At 38.8% G+C, this 13,690-nt stretch overlaps 1 protein-coding gene across 4 annotated transcripts in view; it reads right to left on the bottom strand.

Moving 5' to 3' along the window:
- The window catches only part of ORC5 (origin recognition complex subunit 5), a 170,856-nt gene extending 157,647 nt beyond the window's left edge, over positions 1-13,209 (bottom strand). For all 4 annotated transcript variants that reach the window (XR_006716239.1, XM_045494537.1, XM_045494538.1 and 1 more), the window contains exons 1-3: positions 13,015-13,209; positions 9,529-9,621; positions 8,165-8,365 (exon numbers count right to left, since the gene is read on the bottom strand). Coding sequence is in view for 3 of the 4 variants with exons in the window: in XM_045494537.1 (XP_045350493.1) it covers positions 8,165-8,365; positions 9,529-9,621; positions 13,015-13,086 (366 nt within the window). In the remaining variant the exon portion in view is untranslated. The remainder of the gene's footprint in view (positions 1-8,164; positions 8,366-9,528; positions 9,622-13,014) is intronic.
- Between the last annotated feature and the right edge of the window lie 481 nt (positions 13,210-13,690).

Below are 13,690 nucleotides of genomic sequence, written 5' to 3'. Positions count from 1 at the left end.
CTTCAAAGCATTGTCTAAAATATTTAATCTATTTAATCTAACCTTTGTTTTTACTTTTTGTTATGTTTTACTTTTTGTTTTTTCTATCTACCTCCACTTTTCTCTTCTACCACCTTGCTGGATTATGTTAAAGCAAACCTCAGACATACTATTCCATCCGTAAATATGTCATATGTAGATCTAAGAGGTGAAGACTTTTTTAAAAAAAACATAACCTCAGTATCATTATCATGCCTAAAAAATTAACAATATTCTGTAATGTCATGTAATAACCAGTATTCAAATTTCCCGATTTGTCCCACAAATGCCTCCTTAGAGTTCACTTATTTGATTCAGGATCCAAAAAGGTTCATATATTGAATATTCTCATATTTGGTTTGTCTTCTGGTCAATTTTAAATTATAACATTTCCCCTGACCCTTCCTTTTTTTGCTGTTATATATTCATTGAAGTAAACAGATCATCTGTTGGGTAGAATTTTCCATATTCTGAATTGGCTGACTGCATCTCTATAGTGTCATTTAACACGTTCCTATATCCCCTATATTTCCTGTACAATAGTCAATAAATCTAGGGGTCTGATAAGATTCAGGTTCAACTTTCGGGCAAGAATACTTCACAAATAGTGCTCTATATTTCTTATTGAATCACATCAGCAGGTACACAACACGTGACTATCTCTCTTGTGATGTTAAGATTGATTGACAGTTTCAGGTATTGTCAGCCTGATCCATCCATTATAAAGTTCCCTAGCAGCCTTTCACCAAATGATTTCAATTGATGATCACTGCCCATATCTAGAACTTTGTTAGGGACTGCAACACTCTAATTTTCTAGGATTCTTTCTTCATTTATTGGAGGACATTTTTCTAGAAAGAACTTCTCCTCATCTGTTACTCAGAAATAAAGTTCACACAGGACATAAGGGATAAATGCTTGATTCTCTCCTTTAATCTACCAACTTTCAAAATAAGTTTGTGCCTCTGTGGTTGCTGTAACACATCATCACACAAATGTGGTGGCTTGAAACAGACTAAAAATTTATTCTCTCACAGTTCTGGAAGCCATGTCTGAAATCAGTTTCGTGGGGCCAAAATCAAGGTGTCTGCAGGGCTACACTCCCTTCAACAGCTCTAAGGTAGAATACATTCTTTGCCCCCTCAGCTTCTGGTGGCTGCCAGTATTCTTTGGCTTGTGGCTGCATCACTACATAATCCAAGGCCAACACCTTCCAGTTTCTCACTTATTCTGTTTGCCTCTGCTTCCATTACCTGGCCGCCTCTTTTATGTGTGGTTTAGTCAAACCTCTCTTTGCCTCTCTCCTACACAAACATTTGTGATTGCATTTTGGGCTCGCCCAGATAAACCTGGTAAATCTCCCCATCTCTAGATCCTTAAGTTAATCACATTTCCAAAGGCCTTTTTTCCAAGGGGCCATTTATAGGTTCCAGGGATTAGGACCTGATATCCTCAGCGGCCATTATTTAGCCTACTGCAGTGCCCTAGTAAATGAAATTCTCATAGTAACCAATGAGCTGAGGTTTTGTGATTTTTATATACTTGTTTCGTATCATTATGAATTCATGGATTTTAACACATCTATTGTGCTTCCATCTACTGAATTGACTGTTCTTTTTGATGGCCAAACCATACCATGTTTGGCCAGTGGAAGCCTCTTCAAACTAGTTTCTAGATCCTTTTTGTCCCCCCCAGCTTTGAAATATAACTGACATATAACACTGCATAAGTTTAAGGTACACAACGTGTTGATATGATACACTTAATACTGCAAAATGATTCCCACCATAACTTTGGCTGACACCTCTATCACCTCACATAATTATCATTTCTTTTCCATGGCAAGAACATTTAAGGTCCACTCTACTCTCTTAGCAACATTCAAGTATATATAACACAGTATAGCATTAACTATAATCACCATGTTGTACATTAGATTCCCTATAACTTACTCACCTTATAACTAGAAGCATGTACTCTTTGACCAACATCTCTCCATTTCCCTTATCCCACAGTCCCTAGTAACCAACCATTTTACTTTGTTCCTGAGTTTGGCTTTTTAGATTCCACATAGAATTGTCTCTGCCAGACTTAGTTCACTTAGCATAATGCCCTCAAGGTCCATCCATGTTGTCACAAACGGCAGGATTTCCTTCTTTCTCATGGCTGAACAATATTCCATTGTATGTATGTATATGTATATGTGTGTGTGTGTGTGTATATATGTATGTGTATGTATGCATATACATATACATATATATATGCATGTATACACACACACACACACACAATCTTCTTTATTCATTCATCCACTGATGGACACTTAGGTTGTTTCTATGATTTGGCTATTGTGAATAAAACTGCAATCAACATGGGAGTGCAGATACCTCTTTGACACCCTGATTTCATCTCCTTCATATATACACTCAGAAGCTGGATTGTGGAATCATATGGCAGTTCTATTCTTAATGTTTTAAGGAACCTCCACACTGTTTTCTCCATAGTAGCTGTACCAATTAACCTTCCCCTAAGAACAGTGCACAAGGATTCCCTTTTCTCCACATCCTCACCAATACTTATCTCTTGTCTTTTGGATAATAGGCATCCAATAGGTGTGAGGTGATATCTCATGGTTTTGATTTGTACTTCCTTGATGATTAGTGATGTTGAGCACCTTTTCATGTACTTGTTGACCATCTGTATGTCTTCTTTGGAAAAATGTCTATTCAGGTCCTCTGCCCATTTTCTAACCAGATTTGTTTTGTTTGTTTTTGCTATGGAGTGTACGAGTTCTTTATATATTTTGGATATTAATCCCTTGTTCAGTAGATGATTGCAAGCATTTTCTCCTATTCTGTAGAATGCCTTTTCATTTTAGTGATTATTTCTTTTGCTATGCATAAGCTTTTTTAGTTCAGTGTAGTCCTACTTATTCTCACTTTTGTTGCTTGCTCTCTTGGTATCATATTTTAAAAGCTGTTGCCAAGACCACTGCCAAAGAACATTTCCTCTAGGTTTTTTGTTTTTTTCCCCCCCTAGGAGTTTTATGGTTTCAGTTTTTACACTTAAGTCTCTAATTCATTTCAAGTTAACTTTTGTGAATGGTGTAAGACAGGGGTCTAACTTCACTCTTCTGCATGTGGCTACCCAGTTTTCCTATTGCCATTTATTGAAGACACTAGCTTTTCCTCACTGAGCATTCTTGGCTCTCTTGCCAAGAGACCTTCTGTGTCTTTTTGAAATGACCCTAGTTATAATGATAGTTACCTAGCTTCCTATTATGGCAAAATGTTGTAGGTTTATCTCGTGCGTTTTCTTCTCAGAACTGAAGAAAGCTGGCGTCTTTTTTAAAAAAACATTTACACTTTATTAACAAATCCTACTAGAAATTATGATAATTTAAAATAGGAATAAAATTAAAATGCAAAGAATATAATATTATTTCCCTAAGTAGTCCAAATTGTTTTGTAACTGTTTTATTAATTAACAGACAGCTTGAAACAATCTATGTGAGTAATCAACTTAAGATATTTCATTTCTAATTAGACAAAATAAAGCTAAAATTATTTACTGCTAAAAAGCTATAAATTAGTTTCTCTACTATGCAATTATGCAATTTCCCCATCAATCTCCATTTAAATAACTCTCTAATCCAGGACACAGATTAATACAAATAACTGGTCTGTTTTTATGCCCATTTTAATGCAAAACACAAAGCTGAAGCAGTAAATTAATAGTTCATTCTTCTAATTTAGTTAACCCACTATAATGATTTTATGATATTCTAATAAACGATCCTTCTTCAAAAGCAGTTAACAGATAACTAATATTCAGAGAGATAAAAAATTTTAATTCAGATCCAAACATTTATCTTAATAATTTACACAAAAGCATTCTAATAGACGCTTGATTTGCAAGTTGGTTTACTGACTAGAAAATATTCTCCCACCTTTCTTTATTGTAAGTATTGAAACGTACCAATTCATATATTAGAAGGCTGAACAGTCTACAGATGTACTCCTAAAAATTTTCCACACTAGGGACGCCTGGGTGGCTCAGTGGATTGAGTGTCCAACTTTGGCTCAAGTCATGGTCTCACAGCTTGTGAGTTCAAGCCCCGTGTCGGGCTCTGTGTTGACCGCTCAGAGCCTGGAGCCTGCTTCGGATTCTGTGTCTCCCTCTCTCTCTGCCCCTAACCCACTCACATTCTGTCTCTGTCTCTCTCAAAAATAAATAAACATTAAAAAAAAAAGTTCCACACTAAACACCTGTAAACTTTTTCACACTTCATGTTTAGTCAATTAACAAGTACTTACTGAATACCTACTTTTATCCACTGCATCTGAAAAAATGAGTGGGGCCCTACTTATTCATCAAGGCTGTTCCTAGAATTTTTTTTTTGTTGTTGTTTTATTTAAGTAATCCCTACACCCAACATGGGGCTTGAACTCACAATCCTGAGATTAACAGTCTGAATGATCTTCCAACTAAGCCAGCCAGCTGCCCCTGTTTCTGCAGTATTGATTTTTTCCTCCTACCTAACCTCCTACCTAAAGACATTCAGCTTTGCAACTCTCTTTGTTGTCATCCACATATACTGAGGTCATTCCCTTTCATTCTTTAAATATTACAGTTTCTTACTAACACTTCTCTAATATAACTCCTATACTTTTTGGATATTTCAAAACCCACATTAATGACCCCCTTCTGATATGGACTCTTAATTCCTTAAATTCCTCTCCACCAATGATCTTGTCTCCTACATTATCTTACTGAAAGACCAACTTATTTCTTAGAACATTGGTTTCTGAGGTATGTATGACCTGTGGCCCCCTGGGGGTGGGAAGGGTGGTCCCTGATACACTTTCAAAAGGTTGGCAACGTCAAAACTATTTTCATAATAGTACTAAAATATTATTTGCCTTTTTCACCATGTAGATATTTGCACTGATGGTGCAAGTAATGGTGGGTTAAACTAGAGTTGCTTTAGCATCAATCAACTTAATGGTGTGAAACTATACTAGTAGTAGCTGTATCCTTCACTTATTCACTTGCATTTTAAAAGAAATTATATTTCCGCCTCTGAGGAGATGAAGTATATACTTTTTCCTATTTCTCCTAAGTAAAACTAAGAATCTTGAATACTGTACATAAAACGAACAGGGTTATGAAAGGCAGAGAGAAGGCAGGCCAGCTAGGACGGAGGAATGACAACTCACCTTAGAGAGTATATTGCCTGAGCTGTCTTTTTGCCACACATAGCCCATATGGAGAGCTGAAGAAGCCAGCAACACAGAAAGGCTAATGAAAATATGCCAAAAAAGCCCCACCAAAATCCTGGTTTCCCTAGTCAAAGGACCAGGAAAGAGAGAGGCTAGCAAGACTTCCAGAACACTGCAACTTCCTCAAGTTTTCTTTATACATCACTGATTTCTTCTCTGTCCTCATTTGTTTTTCCTTATCTCCCCATCACATAACCAATGGGTTGCCCCAAGACTCAGGCACTTGACTCGCCTCTTTTCTACTCACTCACCCTCTTGGTGAGCTAATAGCCCCTCAGCTCTGAACACTACTACCTCTAAGGGCGTCTCAGTGATCTCAGTCAGTTAAGCATCCAACTCTTAATTTGGCTCAGGTCATGTTCTCGTGGTTCATGGGTTTCAGCCCCACATTGGGCTGTGTGCTGAAACTGCAGAGCCTGCTTGGGATTTTCTCTCTCTCTCTCTCTCTCTCTCTCTCTGACCCTCCCCTGCTCTTTCTCTCAAAAAATTTAAAAAAAATTTTTTTATTAAAAAAAAATAAAAGGACTACTACCTCTATTCTCATAACTCCAAAATTGTAGTTCCAAAATGGACCTCTCTTGACCCAAGACTCCAGTGTCCAAGTGCCAACTGAACATCTGTACTTGATTTAACATGCCCAAAACCAAACTCCTGATCACTCCTTCCCTGCCAACAAGATCCCACTAAGATAATGACAACTCCATCCTTTCAAGTGCACAAAAACTTCTGAGTCATCCTTAACTTTGTTCTTTCTCTCCTCCTCTGTATTCAATCTATCAGAAAATTCTGTCAAAATATATCCAGACCACTTCTCACCACATCTACTGCTACCAGTCTGGTCTAACCCAACATGATGTTTGGCCTAGATTATCATAAATGCCTCAGAACCAGCTGTATTAGTTTCCTATGGTTGCCATAAGAAAGCACCACCAACAGGGTGACTTAAACAACAGAAATTTATTATCTCATAGTTCCAGAAGCTAGAAGTCCAAGATCAAGGTGTTGGCATGACCATGCTTCCTCCAAAGGTACTACTGGAGGAACTGTTCCTGATCTCTCTCCTGGTTTCTGGTAGTCCCTTGGCTTGCGGCAGCATAGCTCCTATCTTTATGTGGCATCCTCCCTATGTGCATGTCTTATCTCCAAATTTCCTCTTTTTATAAAGACACCAGTCATACTAAATTAGGGGCCCAAACTACTTAACTTCATCTTAATTAGAACTGCAATGACCCTATTTCCAAAAGGTCGCATTCTGAGGTACCAGGGGTGAGAACTTCACCATATGAATTTTTGGGGGAAAGAATTCAACCCATAATACTGGTCTGCATGCTTCTATCCTTGTACTCTTCGTTTGATCTCAACATTACCACTCTCCCCCTTACTTAAACTAGCCTAACCACAATGGCCTCCTCGATATTCTCTGAATACACAAAGCATGTTCCAGGCTTTGTACTCATACGTTCATCTCTTTGCCTGGAATACTCTTTTTTCATGTATCTTCATGGCTTACTCCTCACTTCCTTCAGGTTTCAGCTCAGTTACCATCATCTCAGTGAGATCTTCTCTGTCTTCTCTATTTAGAAAAATAACTACTCTCCCTCACCCAATTGATTCTCCTTTACTCTATTAGCTTATTATATCTGACACACTACTATTAACCTGCTTTTCATGTATCTTCCTCGACTATACTATAAACTGCAGGAAGGCAAGGGACTCTAATTTGTTCTGTGTTCTATCTCCAGTACCTAAAACAGTGCCTGGCACATAGGAAATGCTCAGTAATTATTTGCTGAATAAATAAATGAGCGAAATGAAAACATGGAAGGAACTATTTTATACATTTCAGGAGATGCGAGATGCAAGAATCTGTAAGATTTGGTCCCTTCAGGGAGTTTACAACTTGGCAGTTTTGATAAGGCATTATATTAAAATTTAATTCCAATTCCAGAGGTAATCATTTTTTTAAAAAGGATTAAAGTATTATAAAAATCCACTAAAACAGTACACATTTTCAGTTGTCTGCTAATCATTTTCACACTGATATAACAACTATGATTCAAACTTAGCCAACCAAAAATCAATTGATTCATCTTTCCCCACAAACCTACTCTGTACACAGTGGAAGAATGTGCCGTTGCTGTGTCTTCCATTTATTCCTTTCTGCATCTTCTGCCCCAAGTCTAGTCTGGGCCCAAATTTCCTTTAATTTAAACAGCTATAAAAGCCTAAAAATCATTCCTTTAGACTTGAGTCTGTCATTGCTCACCGCCTCCCATCTATTTAATATGACTTGCATGTTAAACATATTTGCTGCTCTAAAATCTCCACTACCTCCTCACTGACTAGTACATGAAATAGAGCACTTTAGTAGTTTTCAAGACACTCTATTTTCTGCCTCCCTTACCTTCCTAGCTTTTTTCTCCCTTCATACATTATTACCCACCAAAACCAGACTACTTTCATTCCCTGGCTTCCACTGCATTTGCATGTCTTTCCTTACATAATTCCTAACCTCTGCAATTCCCCTCCTTCAGTTTCTTCCTATAATCCTCTAATTATCCTTTCAGGTCTATCTCAAATGCTACCACCTCATGAAGCTGGACCACATATGCCTTCATCAGTACTCTGCGTCTCATGGTTATCACTTGCCACACTCACACATGATCAGATGTAGTATATGGCACAACTCCTCCATTACACTGAAGTTCCCTTTGGATAAAAAATACATCTAAAACATTTCTGTATCCCAAAAGCCCCTTGCACAGTGTGCTATACATAATGAGACTCAAAACAAATATACAGAAATTGACCCAATAAACAAATCAGTTTTCAAATAGATGATATAATGAAATTAAATTACTTACGATATATACAGTCTGATCCTTGAGACTTTCAGCTTTGGTTACTTGTTTAAATAAGCGAACAAAATCATTAAATGTTTCACAGGTTATGTGGGTAGGACATCGATTCTCTGAAGAACTAAGATGATTCAATTTGTTTAAAATTTGTTCTAAGAGCAGCCTCAAGGTAAAGCATTCAACACAATTCACAAAGACATGTGGGAGCTGAAAACAACAACAAAATGTAAACAGAACAGAAAACACACATATCCAGTAATGGCTCTGCTGGATGTTCTCCACTTGTCCTTCTGATCTACATCTCCCCGCCCGCCACCATTCCCCAACCTGCTCTGTGTCCCAGGAGGCTAGCCACTACAGACGATATCATTCCCTCTCTCATATTTTCTGGCTCCAGTTGGATTCAGCCAACGAGAAGAACCAGGGGCCTGAAGGAAGCGGTAATAGAAAAATGAATATTCCCTTACCTCACACCCTGTCTCTCAGTGGCCCACAGTTCTCAGTGGCGCACAGCCACCATGGTTACATTCTTCTACCAAAGGCCACAGCTTCAGCCTGGCAGCCCCTCATCTAAAGCGACAGCTCTTGCTGTGAGCTGGTAACAGCACCCTCCTATGGTCCGTTCAGGTCCAGGGAAGGCTAAAGCTCTCCGTGCTTTACCACCCCTTATTGATTCCCTTAACATTTCTTCAGCCTTTGTACAACAGTATCTTCATTAAACTCACTTCAATTATTTGAGTTTGCCATTTGTTTCCTACGAGGATTCAGAGCAAACTTGTACTTCCCTCTAAAGAATTCTTACCAAAAAAACCCCAAGTATGTGTTAAAACTCTTAGTAGGAATTTCACACTAATTTTAAGGTAATATTCTAATGATGAACAAACCTGGATCAAAAAGAATTTTAAGAGTTTGAAACCACTCTTAAGAATTTGAAACCATAGTAATCCCCCTATAAGGATTAAGCTAGCTCTTCATTTAAAGATCAAAATGGAGGTAATTCGAGAAGTAACAAGGAAACAAAGACTTGCTTACAAATATAGTCTGTTCTCAAAATGAAATCACAAAAGCAGTACTGATCATTCTGAGGAAGATAACTTTTGGCATCTGGCACAAATAATGGGACCTATAACTATTTTTAGTGACATTCCACAAATTTCAACCAAGAAGGAAGCCTTTCTTTCTCTTTCAGGGTAACAATGTAACTAAGGCTACTTTATACTTCTTATAAGGCCTCTTTTACCCTATTCCCTTGCAAACTAGAGTCCAAAATATCCCAAACAAAATTTAGTCTGAAATGCCCGGGTGGTTCAGTCAGTTGAGCACCCAACTCTTGATTTTGGCTCAGGTCATGATCCCAGGGTTATTCTTACCTCTAAAGTTTTCAACAAAGTTTGTGTTACATAGGTCTTTCCACTGGCAGTATGCCCATAAATAAAAATTGATGGAAAGCTGAAATGATGTCTCTAAGAGAGAAAAGACAAGTATCAGTCCATACATTAAAAAAACAGAAAATAAACAATTATCTACTCATGAGAAAGGTTTTCATGGTAAAGTAAAATATTCGATCCAAATTATTTCAACAATGACCATACACTGGATCTATGTTCACACTGTGAACTTACTTGAGTTCAATCCTAAGCACATTCTCTATTAAGCACTTTATTAAGATTAAAATTTCTGGGGTGCCTCAGTCGGTTAAGTGTCTGACTCTTGATTTCAGTTGTGTTCATGATATCATGGTCATGAGATCAAGCCCTGCATCAAGCTCCATGCTGGGCATGGAGCCTGCTTGGGAATCTCTCTCCCCCTCTGTTCCTCCCCTGCTCATGTTCTCTCTCAGGGAAAAAAAAAAAAAAAAAAAAAAAAAATTAAAATTTCTGAAAAACTATACTTGGCATATTTAGTATATACTACATATCTACATGCTATATATGCAGTATATATGTATTTATACTTTTTATTACTGTGCAGGTTCATATATTAGAACTCTTATATTTTCAAATTTACAGCAGATTTCAGAGATATTTCCATGATAACTTTACCATACTCCATTTTTATCTTAACTCTTTAAAGAATATACTCCCACAGTCTGCAACTTCACTATACATTTTACAGTTTCGAAGCTAAGTATATATGATCACAAAGTTGGAAGGAATTTCAAGAATCTCCTGTTCCTAGGAAAATTTACAGGATACTTTTAAATTATACATACTACATTTAGCCTGGCCTAAATTTCATCAAATAAAACAATGATGAAATCTACATAGCATATATTTCAAAATACATATTCCCAAGATCTTCCTGCAATTTGTTAAGAGTCAGGTGCCTAGTGAAAAGTAAAGATTGTCAAATGTCCTTCTACTGGTCTCATTAATACTACAAATATGTTTCATTCATTTATTAGACACCTATCAAATGCTGAAAACTATAATAATGCATTGAAGAGTACAAATACCTGTTAAAAGACAATCTGCTTTGGAAGAGTTCATAGTCCAGTGGGACACAATCATTTTAAAAAATAATCACAAAAAAATTAGATGATGCAATTTCCACAAGAAAGTAGAGTCTCTATGATCATCATCATCACTGCATTAACAGTCACATTTATTACACACTAGCCACTAAGTTACACATTTCCTTTTGCAAGACAAATCAGGGACTCAGATTTACACAGGAAAAAACTTTTTTTTTGTTTTTATTCTTTTTATTTTTTATTTTAATGTTTATTTATTTTTGAGAGAGAAAGAGGCAGAACGTGAGCAGGGGAGAGCAGAGAGGGAGAGAGAGACACAGTATCCGAAGCAGACTCCAGGCTCTGAGCTGTTAACACAGAGCCCAATGCGGGGCATGAACTTACAGACCGTGAGATCATGACCTGAGCCGAAGTCAGAAGCTTAAGGGACTGAGTTACGCAGGCACCCCTTTTTTTCGTTTTTTTTAAACTTTTTAAAAAAGTTTTAGTATTTATTTTGAGAGAGAAAGAGAGAGAGAACAAGCAGGGAAGGGACAGAGAGAGAGAGAATCCCCCCCAAGCAGGCTCCACACTGTCAGCACAGAGCCGGACGCAGGGCTTGATCTCACGAACTGCGAGATCATGACCTGAGCCGAACTCAAGTCAGAAGCTTAACTGAGCTACCCAGGCATCCTTCCCAGAAAAAACTTTCTAACTGCATATCTCCATGGTAAAAGCAGCCCCAAAATAGAATTAAGATGGATGTTTTAGTATACAAACGCTTTAAGTTTATACCTAACAATCTTGTGAATTAACTGGCTCAAAAATGCTATCCCAAGAATTAAATGCATGCTTGCTGAGCATCTCTACTATCCAAATACCTATAAAGAGAAGGTCAAGACATCCTTCAGGAAAATTTTTCCAAACTACACTAAAACACTCCTTTTCTAGAATCCTACCACATTGGTCTGCAGCCACTATTTGAGGCTTAGTAATATTCCACCTTTAAACATCTTTCAATTGTTACCTAGAATTATACTGAACTCTTGCACTGTTACTTAACCTTTCATGGTCATGCTTAAATCTTCTTAACCAACTGTAATAGGCCAGGATCTTGCACAGTGCCTCATATAGAGAAGAGGCTCAGTAAATACTTATTTGCTGGGCAAATAAAAAAAATCTGCTTAGAAATATGAACCAGGGTTTTTTAGTTTTGTTTTTTTACAGTTTTTTGCATCTCGCACATGCACAGCACCTTGAAAAAAAGCCATGTTAATATTGTTAAATGTGATTTGTAGTAAGCGCAAAGGTCAAAACCCTTTCTGTGACCAACACCAAACCCATACCAGTCATTTCTGTTGGCCAATATTCTCTTTGTAGAGGACTGCTTCTAGTTGTGGTGATCTGGGCTTACCACTTCCAAGGAAGGAATGCATAAAGCATAACCAAGAAAGTATTTCAGTGACGATATGGATAACTCTAACTGAAAGCATGATAACCAGAATACTAACTGAGGATGCAGTCATTGACCTCTTACTTCCCTAACTACTGTGCACCTTTAGAAGAACTTTTCCATACTTCACAGACTCAGACTGTCACCCAACATTCTTAGTTGGATACAAGTACTTAAGAAGGCAAACCAGAAGATGGCTGAGAGGGAGGGATAATGAGTCTAAGCCTGAACTCTCATTTCCTCCCCTCGCAGATAAGACCCAAGTCTGATTAACTTAACTCCATGCCTAATTAATGAAACTGAAGCAAAAGGCTCACCAAAAGCCACCAGAAAACAAATAGATGAAATTGTGAACTGGTGAACATTACCTCCTAAAGATGGCACTTACTTACCCTCCTCTCACAAGCATCACCTGAACTGCTGGTCAAAAATTCTAGACAGAGATCTCAAGGCTTTTGCAATTCTGGAAAAGCTACTAAAGTCTTAAACCTGAAGACTGCCTTGACCCTCACGAGTCTTGCAAACCACCACCTATATCCAGGCTTCATTTACCTCAATGAAACGGGCCAACTTACATTCGGAAAAAAAAAAAAAAAATACTGCAAACACACCTGTTGTATAAAGTCTTGTTCAGCTGGGGTAAGATACTAAGCAACTTCCAGTAGCTACTTTGGGATAACCATCTCAAAAGCGTGGCGTGTGTAAACGAACACGTCCTGGGCCAACGTCCTGTGTGTGGTGCTGCCTGTGCCGTTTTCTTGTAAAGGTACTAATAAGTTACTTTGGGTGTAGGAGTGGGGTAGACCTACAACAACCCGTTCTCAATGCAAAAATATGGAGTATTGCCCCACAATCCAAACACGAAACTAAAAAACAATTAGAACATGTCGCAAGGCCACGGAAACGTTTGCCTCCGGGATTTGGAAGAGAAAAAATAGTTTCACACAATACCTCTCCAAACAGGGACTGCAAGGTGGACACTTGGGACTCGCGACAAAGCACCGTGTTTTCCAAGTGAGGCATTCCGGCGAGTACCACAGGGCAGCGCAGCACCCAGCCAGCTCCAGCTCCAGCTCCTGCTCCACCACCCAAGCCGCAGCCTCACCTCCGCCCACAGTCCCGGCTCCCGCCGGAAACCAGACTTGCGAGGTTGTGGGCGGGGCCGGCGTGCCCGTGCGTCGACATGACGACAGCGCGCACGCGAAACGTCACCCCGCCCTCATCTTCCAAGGTCCGAGCGGCGGGGCTTTCTTTTTCCTCTTCGCTGTGAGGTTTTGATTGCGCACTGTTGGTGTTTGGGCATCTCCTATGCAGGTGTTCGCCATCCAAAGGCCAGGAGAGCACCTGGGGATGGATGAACCGAAAAACGCCTGGAAGGAGCTACGGGCACTGCGGGTTCCTAAGCACCCGCGACCCCGTAGCTTTGATTTTTTTGCCTGCAAAAACCTTGAGTCCCAGGAGCTCTCGTTCCTTAGGCGCCATCGAGGGAAAGAAGGCAGGCATGGAGCTGAGGCCCCTCTCTTATAGGAGCATGAGGAAGGCGGACTGAGATAATCGCTAGTCTAAAGATGGCCATTTTTCCCCTATGAGGGTGTCAAAATTAGAGGCCTCCAGTGCAAAGAAAGGG

The sequence above is a fragment of the Leopardus geoffroyi genome, chromosome A2 (genome assembly GCF_018350155.1).
Source record: "Leopardus geoffroyi isolate Oge1 chromosome A2, O.geoffroyi_Oge1_pat1.0, whole genome shotgun sequence".
In the NCBI taxonomy this organism is placed as follows: domain Eukaryota; kingdom Metazoa; phylum Chordata; class Mammalia; order Carnivora; family Felidae; genus Leopardus; species Leopardus geoffroyi.
This window is presented reverse-complemented; position numbering and strand designations above follow the sequence as displayed.